We start from the raw sequence: 14053 nt of genomic DNA, 5'->3' as shown, positions 1-14053 counted from the left end.
CAGTGCAATTTATTATTATTTTTTTTTTTGTAAAGCAACGTGATAATATTAGCTCATTCAGAAATAACAGAGAGTCTGTGTAGTAAGTCACCCAAGAGAACGAGGCAGGCCAGCCGCTCCGTTGAAGCTTATAACAAGCTGCAGGCAGGCACGATAGGACAGATCAACCCAATCAGACAATGCAACAGAATTCTTATTCAACTAAACAACAGAGCAGAATAGCAGCGCAACAGACTTTTGGACAGACGCCTCACTAACCCACTTCCACAAACAGGGAACACCGATAGCTGCGCCGGCAATTTTCCCTCTCTACTAAATTGGTAGCTAACACGTGCAACCTAGTTTTTAATCAGTAAAAAATTAATAAAGAAATTATGAAAAATAACTCTGTTGATAAACTCAATTTAAAAATATTATTTATTATAATTTTAATTATTTTTAACTAATTTTTAACATGACTTAACAACAATACTCATTAAACAGTTTCGAATAAATTAAAATAATTTCAGTTTTTTCTATTCTGTTATCCACACAAAAGTTTTAAAATTAAATCTCGATTTCTCTTTCTTACCAAATATTATTTATCTCGCTATTCAGCTCTTTCTCGTCATCCCAAATCATAGAAATGATATCAAGGTACGTGTTTTAAATTCTTAGATTTATTAATTTATTCATAGAACTCCAAAGTTGAGAAATTGAAATTAATTAAACATATCTGTAAATTACAATATTGTATGACTTTGACAACTTAAACCTTATTACGAGTAAGCTTGAAATTGATTAGACATATCTATAAATTAAAATATTGTATAATTTTGGTAACTTAAACCTAACTGCTAGTAGGCCAATCAATTAGTTATTAAGTATTGCATTAATAGTTTTTAGGCATTATCACCGATTTTTAGGTATTATGAGACTGATTTTTAGGCATTGCATGACTTAATCATTATGTCTCTGGTTTTTAGGCATTACGTGATTAGTTTTTAAATATTACGTGACTGATTTTTAGGTAATACCTAAGTCACACAATGTTTAAAACATAGTAACGCAATACCTTACTAACTAATCACGCAATACTTATCAATCAGTCACGCGATGTCATATCAACTAATCACATAATACATAAAAATAATCACTCAGTGTCTAAAAATTAGTAATACAATATTTAAAAATAAGTTACGCAATGCTTAAAAATCGTTAAAACTACTAAATTTCATTTAACAAAATACACTATATTCTATTTAACAAAATAATTAATAAATTTACCTATTTGATGAAAAATACTCAAAATGCTCAAAATGCACAAAATTTTTTTTTATATATTAAAAATCACACCAAAATGCTTAAAAATGCTTCAAATGCTTCAAACGCTCAAAGATTTTTCTTTGTATATAAAAAATCACTCCAAGATGCTTAAAATGATTAAAGGTTTTTTTTATAATAAAAAACATTGCAGAGATAAATGGTCTAATAAGAAACATTCAAAGGATATGAGTCGGTTTGAGACTTGGACCTAAACATATGAATTAGCTTCATTAAGAGTAATTTTATTTAAAATTAATTTTTTAAAATTAAAAATAATTAAAATTATAAAAAAAATTATTTTCAAAAACACTTCAGATACGAGGGATTTTTTTTAAAAAAACTCAAGATTAATTAACTTTTACACAGGAATACTTTTTTTTTATGGCGAGTTAAGGCCATTAACTGGTAGGGGCGTGGTTTACACTACTGAACGGCCGCAGTGTTATTGACACGTTGCTTCTGCTATCTATGTTTGTGTACCTCAATATTTATGCCTTACGTACAATTTATAGTTTACGACAGTAATTTCAATAATATACTACTAATTAAATACAAACACCTTGGTTGATCTCGAATGCAGGACAAAAATCATCCTAAAGGTAGACGTGTTAAAAATTTTCCCCTCGTAAGACCTACCTGCCGTTGTTTGTTTGGTTGCCGAACTTTGAAGGAATGTCAATGCATTCTCTGATGATGAAAATCAAGGGTACACAGAGTATAGGCACATGTGTTTCAGCTAACCTAGAAGAAAGATAAAAAGGGGCCTAATTAATTACAGCTTTAATTAATTACAGTTTTATTCCTTCTTCCCTGTCCAGCCTTCTGCTCTTCTCATCTCTTCTTCGACTTTGTTTCCCTTTATTTCCTGAACTTCCTGGGCTTATTTATCAATGTACTGTCTGATAGGTACGTTGGCATTTATAACATGCAACCCCAAGGTGTTCATACCTGGAACGATTGAAGAGTTACACCGCCCAAAAATAAAAAGTTGATGAACACGTTTTCAGCATTTCTCAAACACACAATCATTTTACATAATTATTATTATTTTTTTTATAAAAATAAACTGAACCAAATGTTCATTAAATTATTTTTGGGTAAACATGATTATTTCCAACATTTCAATAAAAATAAAAAACAACAATAATAAACCCCTTAGTTCCTCCCTTCTCCCTCAGCTTCAAAGGCCGCCACCGGAAAACTCCGTGACAGCCCCGTGGAATTAGCAAAAGTGATCTTGCTAGGATTACTTTTATCAATAAAAATATCAGAAACGCTAACCCAGATCAGTAGCTCCTTGCTTTTGACACCTGTCAACCTCCGCATCCGACGATCCTCGACGAACGCCGTCATCTCCGGTTCATACGAGACGGTTTTGCCAATGGCCTTGAACCGGTACTCCAAGCTCTTCTGCTGTTTCAGCCAGACGAACCCCGTGGTCCGGTTGTACCCGACCTCCACAAGATTGTCCAAAGGCATCAGCCCTTTGGGCAGATGGAACTCGCCGAGGAGCTCCATGGACTTTTGCTTGCAAAGTGCTGCCCCTTGGTAGATCTCAGCCGCTTCTCGGTTAGTTGCTATTTGCTGCAATGCCATTTTCCTTCTTTTGTGGGAATGCAATTCAAGAGTCCAAGGTCACTCTATATAGGCGCTTTTGGGGGGGATCGAGGGTGGCGGAGTTTAAAAGGGTAGTTTTTATTTTACGATTTTTTTTTCTTTTTCTTTTTTATTTCGTTTGTAAAGATGGGCGCATTTGTATGATTTATTTTTCATCGAAACATGTAATGGGTGTGATTTTATTTTATGTTGATCGGGAACAAACATGAATCAGCAGACGATTTATTTATATAAGGTTGAGTAATTTTTTCCTTTTGGAGATTGAATTTTATTTGAAACGATAATAATTGTTTTTTTTTTTTTAATCGATATCTTTGGAGTGAGGATTTTGTTTTCGTATACTCCATAAAGAAATTGATTAATTGAAGACAGCGTGACGGTATTAGAGAATGTTCACTAAATATTGAAATTATGTTAAACGAGGTTAAAGGAAAAAATTAAAAAAATAAAGAAAAATTGTGAGCTGTGAGGCACAAGGAATGCGGGAGATTTGGTAAATGAAAAGAAAGAAAACCAATCTTTTTGTTACTAGTCCATCACAAGGGTGGAATTAAAGCATTTTTAAAAAGAGTTAAACAAAAAAAAAACTAAATAATTAAAAAGAACTTTATATATAATTCAATTCTCGATCATCTAAAAAATTAAATAAAATTTACAAAACATTAAACATACAAATATATATATATATTAATAGTAATAATGGTGTCATATATATATAACTGAACAAAATTATAAAATAATTTTCTCTCACTCTTTGCATGCAACAGTGGAAGAGAGCAATTTTTCAAACTCAAATGAATTGGTTTTACTTTGTGTGTTCTACACAAAATGTGTAGCTTTTTGAAAAAGCTCTTATTCTATTTGCTTCTTGAATTGCTAATTAATTATGGGCTATTAGATTGAATTGTTGAGATATAATATGTTATGATAAACTATTGACTTGAATTGTTAAAATATAATATGTTATAATAAACTTAGATTTATATTAAAACTTAATAAGTGTGGGTTAGTAGACTCACTTTTATTTTTTCAAATTTGATAAACTTAGCAAATTGGGTTAAAATTTTTATGATAACTAGTTTTTTTTTTGAAAGCTATGATAACTAGTAATATACTAACTCGAATTACATCAAATGGTTGGAGGAACATATATAATAAATAAATAATTTTAAAATTTTTAAAGAGCTGTTGTACTATGATAGGATCATTTTATTATTTTTTATTTATAACAATTATTCAATAAAAATTAGTTTGAGAGAATCATTAAAAATATATATAATATATAAAAAAATTTAAAAATTTTGGAGATCATGTGGGACGCTCTGCCCATGATCGATCACTCATTCAACTTTAAGATCTAAATACTATTATCTGTTTTAAATATATGTGTGATAAATTTTTATTTAATTTGCATTTATAATATATTTCTAACTAATACTTTTTTGAATAATTGGTGTGACTTGATTGAAATGGGAAATTTGATCCATATTTATTTCTAACTAACTCTACGATGTAATCATTTGCTCATTTCCTTGTTAAATAGAAGGATAAAAAGAGTAATAAGCATAAGTTGAAGAATTGGAAAGTAAAGAACAAACCTTCCTTTTATGTGCAAAAGACCTATTTTTAGATGTACTCCAAAGCCAAGAACTTGTGGCAACATGTGAAAAGAGTGGATTAAAACCGATCATTCCTCCGTCTAAGGTTCAACCTCCACGTGAAAAGGCTGGTACATCCGAGCTGTTGTACTTCAATTGCATGACATTCATTGAAGGGAATTGATAATTTGTGTTGGATTTCTCAAAAATGAATTGTAAGATTTTGTCCGCAGAAAATGACACCGAACTACCGAGAGGGATGGTTGAAACCTAACTGCATTCATTTGATGACTATCCCATTTTGTCAGGCTGGCTCTAAAAGCCCAAATCGAAAGAGGCGTAACTGATTTAGTTGAAACACAAGTTCAATATGGCAGCCCAAGTTAGTTATAATACTATTAAGGTGATGGAGCAACTGAAACTACTACGTGCAAATTTACTCTAATTTTAACGCCTTGGTTGAACTGAAAAGCTTCCAAAGAATAATACAACTGCCCCCTGCCGAAATATCATAAAATTAAAATATACCCTGCCAACCTGTTTTGTTTGTCAGCTTTCTCTGTGAAATGTCGTTCGGTTGGTTAGTTTGTTTTGTTTTCATTTTCCCTTGTATTTGACCCTTTCTTTTTTTCTATATTCTTTTTCCAAAGTGTGACACCTTAGTTACGGACAAAATCAACTATGGGATTCACCCCACATTTCCAAAAGATATTTCTGGCAGCTGCTGCCGTTCAAATCGAAATCATGGCTTGTCCTTTTGGTCCTTTTGGCTTTGGGTCTGGTCCCAGAGCCAGCCGATTCGTCCCCAATTTTTTTAAGGTTGTGCCTGTATTCCACTACAATATGCTCGAACACTTCCACCTCAAACATGTTCAACTTGAGCTTTGGGTTCATCTGATCTCTCACGTAGGCAAAGGCCAGTTGGTCCCTGGGGTTGAATGCTTCCAACTCATTGAACAATAGGCAGGAGAAAAGATTGCTGCCCAATCCATGCTTCCTCAAGATTAATGCACTATCTGGTACATCTGCCAACCCACATAAAAAAGGAAAAGATCTGTAAGATAGTACATAAGAATCCTCATTGCTATGTGCTTAACAGTAAACAAGACAAGATCAATATATTAAGATGCAGATTCAGAAAAAAAGATCTCGGATTTTTACGCTTGCATGTAAAAATTACACACTTGAACAATATTGAAAGCGGCATTTCTATTTGATAGGAAGCATAATTAACATGCTTATGGGACCCCATTAATTAATTGTTGATTAAGACCTTTCTTTCCTGGCATCTTTTCTGGGACCACCATTAAATATATCTCCAACTCCCTGCATACATCTCACACAGCAAGAACGTGTTGTAGTCGCTGTCAAATTAGGTGTTCTTGGGATTATTTTTGACGTTCTCGTCTTCCTCAGATAAATACTTCGCCAGAATCCTCAAGAAAATAGGTGTCATAGAGTAAACTAATTCAAGGATTATCTCGAAGGTCAAAATTCAAACAGACTAATCCAAGTGAATTATGGATGTGCTTTCAAGGAACTTCAAAGCTACGCAAAGCAGCCATGATCTTCTTCTTGAAGCACATGATAACGTCGGTATACCAAATAATCAAAAAATAAAAGCCATAGTGCTAATTTTTGCATAATGATTATTTCTAATAATCATATAGCATAACACGCATTAAAAAGGGATTTCTGCATAATTATTTTTATGTATTTGGACTGTAATTAATGTTGTTCACCTTAGAAAAATAATGAATTTGTTGGTTGAAGTTAATCAAACCATTATGTAAGTACAATTCTAAAGAAGAAGAAGAGGTTACATATAATATTTTCATACAGCTCAGCTTGTGTATAATTAAAGCTAGACGAACAACTTTAGTGTGAGAATCTAATTAATAAATTTTGTCGCTTCTTTCAAACTGACTAGTGGAAAGAAACAAAGTGATGTTCGTTCCATCTTAATTAGGTCTGGAATCATCTTTCTGCTTGAGTTATTTCAATGACTTTTTTGCTATTATGAACAGAGAAAGATGGCATTTTTTTACCTAATGGTTTCTAACATTATTTTGAAAAGCAAATCATCAAAGAAATTACCACAAGGAAACAATCAAATAAAGTATGAAGGACGCTGTGAATTAATGAGATTTTTACCTGTGGTATAGGGGAGCTTATTGGGAGTCCATGGCTGCAACCCATTTTCACAGTACGTCTCCATTTGTCTCGTCAAGGCATCAACATCCGACCATTTCTTCCACCTTGCAGTCGCCATAGCTTCTTCCATAGTATGAATATAGTAAGGATGCTTCGATATAGCCATGTCCGCGTTCGTGGATACAACAAGGGAATGTATCAACAACAATGGATCAACCATTAGCTGCAGCTTCGCGTCTATCCAAATGCTGAATTTGGAGTTCGGGAAAAGTCTATGAACCAAGTATTTTGGTATCACTCCGTTCATTGCAGGATTCTCATACAATTTCTTGGAAGAAACTTTAACAATTCTCCAAACACCGACTTTATAGTCAGGTGAGTTTTGTGGGATCAATTTGTGATTATAAAGTCCTTTAAGAGTTATATCGTCTATGAGCATGAAGAAACATACGCTCTCTAGGGTTTTGGATCCAAGGCCTACCGGTTGCCGGATTTTGTCATGGTCATTGAAGATTGCAGATACTACAACAACTCCATTGCAGTTTTCCATGGCAATTCGGTCTGAATTACACCACAAAGGAATAAGTTTAGAAAAGAAGTATCAACTATAACAACATATAAGAACAAAACATAGCTAGATTATGGTATCAGTTTTGAGAATAAGTGAGACAGGATTGAGGATTTTCACAATAAAACTGGATGACAATTCAAAGCGTAGGTCTCAATTTGAGCTAAAAAAGGAAAAAAAAAAGAGGTAAACTTTGTAATCTTTCACCATTTCAATAATTTAAACTTGACAATAAAAAATGGAAAAAAAAGAGACTCTAAATTGTAATTCTGGAGAATTCAGATGAAAAACTAACCAGAAGCACTAACTGGAAACTTCTTCAAAAATCCACAAGGGACTTTCACGCCATTATTGGAATGATTAAAATACGTAATTCTCTTCTGGGTACTCAAATTTCCACCAAAACTGTCCCCTTTCCCCTGTACATAACTCAGAACGGGCCAAAATGCTGAAGAATTCTTACACAAATCTTTGATCTCATCCACCACCACACCATAATCTGATCACAAAATCCAATACCCTTTAGCCTAAAATCACCAAAAAATCATGAAACGAAAATTGAAAAAAAAAACCGTAAAAAAAGAGCTGAGATAAGGCATCATACCAGAGAAAAAAACAGGGGAGGAGCAGAAAGAGCGGTCAGTGGGGATAGCATACTTGTGTTCTCCATAGGAATGAGGGTAAGAGAAGAAAGGCGTTTGGATTGGATCGAAAGGAGAGGATCTGAAGAGGCATTTGGTAGAGGAGAGAGAGTGGTAGATAGCAAGTAAAAGGGTGGTGAAGAGATACAGGAGAGAAATGCAGAGGAGTTTTGATTGGAAGAACAGAGGAGTTGTTGTGGCCGTTACCTTCCCCATAAAGCGATAACTATGCCCTACTACGTTTGATATTTGATATCGTCATGCACCTCGCTTGTCATTTGTTCTTTTCGATTTCAACTTTTTTTTTTTTCGAAGTATATAATCTCATGGTTTGAGATCATGATAAACTTGTACTAAGCCCCAAAATAAAAAAAGAAAAAGAGAAAAGAGGGGTTGTTTTTCAATTTACTACATAGTTTAATTAGATTTTCCAGGACTATTTCCATTTGTTACAAATGAGAAGTTTAAGGGAAAGATGAGGTTTGAAATTTACATCTAAATTTCATTAAAAACATAATTATTATTATCGTATGATACGGGGATAATATTATAGGATAAAATATTAATAAAAAATAATACATATTTATAATTATATCGTATTTAATCAAATATCGAAAATCTATTTTAATGTATTTTTTTAAAACTTAATTTTTATTAATTATTAAAAAATATTTTATTATTTTTTAATTGTAACATAAAAAATTATATTTTATGAATTTCAAATACTAAAAAAATTAAATTGATAAATTTTTTAATTTTTAATTAATAAATTAATATAAAAAATATATATTTTATTTAAAAATCTATATTATTAAGGAATATATTGAAAGTTTAAATTAAAAAAATAAACTTTTTTAGTTTAGGTTTTATAATTTTCAATTTTGTTAAGAAAAGAATATTTTTTAATTTTTTTTATTTTACATGTATAAATATTATTTATAATTAATTTTAAATTTTTTTATTATATCTTAAAATATGATATTTGATATTAAAAAAATAATATTTCAATGTGAATTTCAATAGACATAGCCAAAGGTAAGTCGAGTTGAAAATCATGTGGTTCTTTACCCGAATTTGGATTACTTTTAGTTTGTATTTATCTTTATCGGGAACCGCAGTATTATAAAGTTAAAAATCACGAGAATAGGCAGCTGGCCTACACTTTTATTCAATGCCATTTCCGATTTCTCTCGTCTCTTTTCAACTGCTTTTTAATAAGATTTTCGGAGTAGCCCGCCCTACAAGGGACGAGCTCATTACTAAATCTCATGCAAAAGTCCCTGCTGCCATCTACTAGTAATTGATCGGAACACAATCCGTGGTGTCGTGACAGCAATACTTACAAAAAATCACAATCTTCCCTCATCAGGTTGCCTATGAGATCGAGGTGAAACTTTCCTATCCATATCTCACAGCAACCATAACCCCTATTAACAATTCACTATACACAAGATCAAAATTCCTATATGTTCTCGACATGAGCAGTGCACTAAACACAGGAAAATCAGCAGAAGCAGACAGACTCAAGGGTGCTTCCACCATGCTGCAGATCATCAGCATTACAAACATATACCATGACAATGTTTTCCTTTCTCCCGTAGTGGTCTGGAGTTCATGCTTTAACCTCATACCAGTCCCTATTAATGGGTTAGAGTAGCAGTTTAATTTGGACCAGGAAATTTAGCTCTGAAGCGGTATTCTAATTTAATGCCGGGGGTCAGCTGGGGTGTTCTGTTTAATCCAAGAAACTAAAGAGTATAATTTATTTATTACACTTCAAAAAACTCGCAGAGTCCTTGATTATCATCGAGTTCTTAGAGAGTTTTACACACCTATATTTTGTTTATGCTTCCAAAACCTACTGCATACATTCAGATATATAACAAGTGAGAGTAAATAAGCAGGTTTTATTTAGATAATCATTTTTAATAGGATTATGGAGCCGGAGCTTCCACTTTCCAGGGTCATATCCTTTCTGGTTATAGACCTTGCCTGATAAGGATTGGCAAGAATCCAAGCAAACTATATATATGGCTAAATATAAGTAATTTTGAGCAATATTAACAAATTTAGCATAAAAAAAGAGGAATAGTGCCAATGCAAACGAGATAAATTAACTTTATAAAAATTCAGTTAGAATTCTTAATTTTTCATTATCTCCTCTATTTTTTTTTCCAGTAATTACCATGCAATTGTTTCAAATGTTTCTTGCTGGTTTTGGGAATTTGGTCACTTTTTCCTCCTAGCAATCAATTTATATATATATAAAGAGAGATTAAAACTGAAGAGTAAGGCCCAAGCCGTGAGTAATAAGATGATCCAGCCATATGCTATGCATTTCAGAGGCATTAAAACAATACCAATTCATGTTTTGAGGTTCTGCATCGACTCATCAGGAGCTTCAAGTTTCCTTCCAGATGAATATATATTATTATTCTTTTATTTGATTTGTGCAAATTAGTTTCTTACAAGCCAGAGAATGAATAAGCAGGTTGATCTTATCAAGTGCAATAAGCACTCTTTTATACACTTAATCTCTCCATTATATGATTCCCTTCCCATCCCTGCAGAATAGAAAATGTCGCAAACCCAAGTCATCAAACCACTCGTAAGAAGGGAGGGGAGGGGAATATCAATGAAGCAGCATTGCTTATTGAGCCATGCACTCTCCTGGTATACTTCACAGTTTTTTGAGTTGTCTTGCAGCATTAATATCTTCTTTGAGATGAAGGACAGCATTCTTAAACACAAGGAACTCCTCTTCCTGGAAACTTGGTGCGTTTGCCAGTCCTTGCATTTCATCTCTAAACTTTTCCCAATGTTGAAGGGCATCTTGTTCTTTCTGGTTTATCAAATTAATAATAGCCTGGGAATTGTTCACAAGCACAGGTGCGTTAATTCAAACTGACTTATTCTGACATCAAAACAGTATATTAGTGAAATTTCAAGAGTAAGAATTGAAGCCCACCACCCCCCCCCCCCCCCCCACAAAAAAAAAAAGAGTATATATATATGAAACAAAACATATGGAATTTCACATCTATCTAAGGATTGAATTGTTGTCAAGAAGATTGATTGAGAGTGCAGTATGATCACCTTATAAAGAGGAATTCGTGGATCAGAAACTTTTTCTTCTTCCCCTGCTGCTAAGCATTTGCACTTCGAAGCATTTTCAAAATCTCCCTATAGAGAAATTTCGAAGCAGAATCCATTTAAGAAACCTTTGTCCCAGAAGTTGGATGCATATGCCATTGTTTGAAGCAAAAAAGAAATGCGAAGCACATTTGGATGAGGATTTGATCCCAAGTAACAAAGGTATAGTGACCGGCAGCACTAAGTCTAGACCAACCTCTATCAATTTACTATGAAGCCACCTCTTGCGGCATTATCATAGCAGGCACTACTCTGCCTACTGCTCATGTTCATTCACAAGCCATTTTGGTCAATCAAAGCATATCCCATATGGAGCTTTGAATTTGGTCAATCAAAGCAAATCCCATACACGAAGAGCAAATTGTTTGAAAACATTAATATGTCTTGGTGAAGTTGCTCTCTAAGTTGTAAAAAATAACAGTCGAAGAAATAACATTTCTGCAAATCAAGAAATTAAGAAAGAAACCTTGTAGATGAACATTTCTGCAAGCAACATTTCAATTTCATAAGCTTCATGTGATTTGCGCTCCCTCTTGGCCTTTTTCAATGCATTTTTTAGCACTTTTATTGCTTCATCTTCTCTTCTGCTCATTTCCAGCCTCGCAAGAACACGCTTTCAAATCAAATGCAGAGAGCATATTTAAACTCATATCTTACACAAAAGTTATAATCATTGGGCATAAAACAAGATGCGTATAGAAAATTAGACATATTATAGTAGGCAATCATGAAACTGATAATTGGAATTGTAAAAAAAATTAAGTAATTAAAGTTTACCAAAGAAAAAAGGAAGAAGAAGAATACAAGACCAGATAAATTTGGCTGAAAATTGTGACTTGGACTAATAGAGGTGTTCAAACCTGAAGTTCCTTGAAATTAGAATGTTCTTTTCCAAGTTGAGTCTCCAGCTCTTTTATATCAACATCTGTTTCTGTTGCCTTGCCCCGATACTTCTGATAATCAACCAATCTATCCAAAGCCAGTTTACCTCCTTGGAGGGCTGCCAAGGACACGGACCTTACATGATTTTGCTTTGATTTCCAAGCACGCCTCACATATCTCCACCCAAAACCAATGCAAATACCGCCAAGGATGATAATGGGCGTTGCTGCCACAGCTATTGTTCTATACGTACTCTCTTTATTGATCTTTTTAGCCGAGTTTGCCATAAGAGATCTAAACTTTTTGTGAGGGAAAAATGTTTGTACTATGGATTAAAATTTACCCAATATCAAAGCGGAAGGAAATTTGGTGGGGATGTAGAAAATTTGGCGATGTAATCAGGAGGTTCAATTATCTGATTTCTGGCTTGCTTTATGGGTAAAGGCAACCCCCTGGGAATCAGCTGATGTTCAAGGAAAAACTTCAATTATACCTTAGCCTTGTCCTCGGGTCAGCTAATAAAGAAAATTGGTTTAAAATTTTTTGCCATAATTTTATGGTATAAGCTTTCTCATGGAATCACAAAATGTTCAAAGAGAATCTGTATAAAGAAGAAAAAACTCACGAACAGACTGCCATATGTGGAACAAGCGCTTTCTAGTGTGTGAATAAGAAAATGATGGTTCGTAAAGAGATGTTACTTCAGTTAAAAGCAAATAAAAAGAGTAATAATACCTTGCTTCAACCTGTTAAAAGATAATATACGGCACTTATTTCTTTATTCCTTTAGCTTTGATTATTTAAAGATTGATATAACATCTGCTCAGCACTATTAGAGTGATATTCCTAAACCCCACTACATTAATAAGCAGAGCAGTATCCTTCAACTTCGAAACCACGCATTAATCAACCTTTCTCTGGAATCTGCAGTTTCCCTGCTCAGTGGGACGCCTACTATATGCCTCAACGTGAGGCTTCCACAGCCAACTTTCACTGCCCAGTTAACTGTTTCCATGCCACCTATTCTTCTCTTTTCGATTAATTTCCAGTGCTTCTACAATTCCTGTGGCTCTAAGGTCTAGAAGGCCTTCAAGAAGTGAAAAGGGGTAGCAAAGAAAAATTTGAGAGGGATTGTAGTACCATGGCTATCTACTGTTTCTGCTCGTCCTTTTCCAATCACTGGATGCATGAGCGGTGATAAAACGAACCGGGAAGAAACTCCAAGGAAAACCACAGATAATAAGCTTGGTAATCGTTGTTTGGCACTTAGCCTCTGACCCATCCGACCGCTCCAAGAAGGATGGAAATGCACTCTACGGACAATCATCTCAAGTAAAAGAACGATGTTTTTGGTTGTTCGAATAAATTCTTTCGCACCCCTCATGCTATTAATTTTCCGTCGTTTATTGTTAATGTTTTTTTATATGTATTATGGAAATATGCCTGGCCAGATTTTCAATTCATAATATTACTTTTCAAAAAGAAAAAAAATTATAATATGAGAACAATAATTTAAATAAGTAGATAATAATTAATTGAAAAAAATTTAATTAATCAATAATCTATTTATACTGTTGTCTTTGTTTGAATTAGATATGTCCAAAATTAATTATTTATTAAGTTAAATAGTGTTTGTGTAATATAAAAACGGAGAAGGTTAACGATTACATTTGTTAAGATGATAATTATAAAAATAATTTTATGATTTATTATATTAATGTTACTTTCAAGATAATTATATAAATTATCTAGTTAGAGTTACAATATAATATCATTATCCAATTAGACTAAAGTAGAAGAGAAATATTGTATTCTGTAATCATATATTTTACACATAAATCAAAATTATATATATATAAAAGACTAATTCTATTCATAAGTTAATTCTAATTAAATATTGTAATCTAACTAAATAATAATATTGTATTATAACTCAGATAATTTACATAACTATCATGTCCTAGCAGTTATATATGCACATTATCTTCTGTAGGCATTCAAAACCATGTATGTAACTTGAGGAAAGCTTCAATTTTTCGTATGGGAGCAACTAAATTGAGCCTTTTACGAGAATCCCGTAATGATTAGAATTCCCGTGACTGCAAACAAGTAGCTGGAACCATACTATCCGTTGA

At 33.1% G+C, this 14053-nt stretch overlaps 3 protein-coding genes across 3 annotated transcripts; all 3 read right to left on the bottom strand.

Annotated features, from left to right (window-relative positions):
- Positions 1-2225: 2225 nt before the first annotated feature.
- LOC18596506 (uncharacterized) lies at positions 2226-3117 on the bottom strand. The gene has a single exon (XM_007025023.3). It carries the CDS (start codon positions 2899-2901, stop codon positions 2461-2463), a length of 441 nt encoding a protein of 146 aa, XP_007025085.1. The 5' UTR covers positions 2902-3117; the 3' UTR covers positions 2226-2460.
- Positions 3118-4942: 1825 nt separating this feature from the next.
- Positions 4943-8143, bottom strand: LOC18596505 (transmembrane protein (DUF616)). Its single transcript, XM_007025022.3, has 4 exons — positions 7847-8143; positions 7538-7741; positions 6675-7235; positions 4943-5545 (listed from the first exon to the last, which is right to left on the bottom strand). Exons 1-4 carry the CDS (start codon positions 8097-8099, stop codon positions 5196-5198), a joined length of 1368 nt encoding a protein of 455 aa, XP_007025084.3. The 5' UTR covers positions 8100-8143; the 3' UTR covers positions 4943-5195.
- Positions 8144-10288: 2145 nt separating this feature from the next.
- On the bottom strand, positions 10289-12377 carry LOC18596504 (uncharacterized). The gene is made up of 4 exons (XM_007025021.3): positions 11897-12377; positions 11503-11649; positions 10980-11066; positions 10289-10749 (listed from the first exon to the last, which is right to left on the bottom strand). Exons 1-4 carry the CDS (start codon positions 12203-12205, stop codon positions 10564-10566), a joined length of 729 nt encoding a protein of 242 aa, XP_007025083.3. The 5' UTR covers positions 12206-12377; the 3' UTR covers positions 10289-10563.
- Between the last annotated feature and the right edge of the window lie 1676 nt (positions 12378-14053).

This window comes from Theobroma cacao, chromosome 6, assembly GCF_053813885.1.
Source record: "Theobroma cacao isolate CCN51 chromosome 6, ASM5381388v1, whole genome shotgun sequence".
Lineage (NCBI taxonomy): Eukaryota > Viridiplantae > Streptophyta > Magnoliopsida > Malvales > Malvaceae > Theobroma > Theobroma cacao.
This window is presented reverse-complemented; position numbering and strand designations above follow the sequence as displayed.

What these genes read in the sequence shown, in the direction of transcription:
- LOC18596504 (XM_007025021.3), bottom strand. Translation starts at nt 12,205, where the DNA reads ATGGCAAACTCGGCTAAAAAGATCAATAAAGAGAGTACGTATAGAACA. An exon ending in CTAATTTCAAGGAACTTCAG is followed by an intron (nt 11,650 to 11,896) that starts GTTTGAACACCT and finishes TTGATTTGAAAG; the next exon opens with CGTGTTCTTGCGAGGCTGGA. An exon ending in CAGAAATGTTCATCTACAAG is followed by an intron (nt 11,067 to 11,502) that starts GTTTCTTTCTTA and finishes ATTTCTCTATAG; the next exon opens with GGAGATTTTGAAAATGCTTC.
- LOC18596506 (XM_007025023.3), bottom strand. Translation starts at nt 2,901, where the DNA reads ATGGCATTGCAGCAAATAGCAACTAACCGAGAAGCGGCTGAGATCTAC.
- LOC18596505 (XM_007025022.3), bottom strand. Translation starts at nt 8,099, where the DNA reads ATGGGGAAGGTAACGGCCACAACAACTCCTCTGTTCTTCCAATCAAAA. An exon ending in CTCCCCTGTTTTTTTCTCTG is followed by an intron (nt 7,742 to 7,846) that starts GTATGATGCCTT and finishes TTTTGTGATCAG; the next exon opens with ATTATGGTGTGGTGGTGGAT. An exon ending in TAAGCTCCCCTATACCACAG is followed by an intron (nt 5,546 to 6,674) that starts GTAAAAATCTCA and finishes GTGGGTTGGCAG; the next exon opens with ATGTACCAGATAGTGCATTA.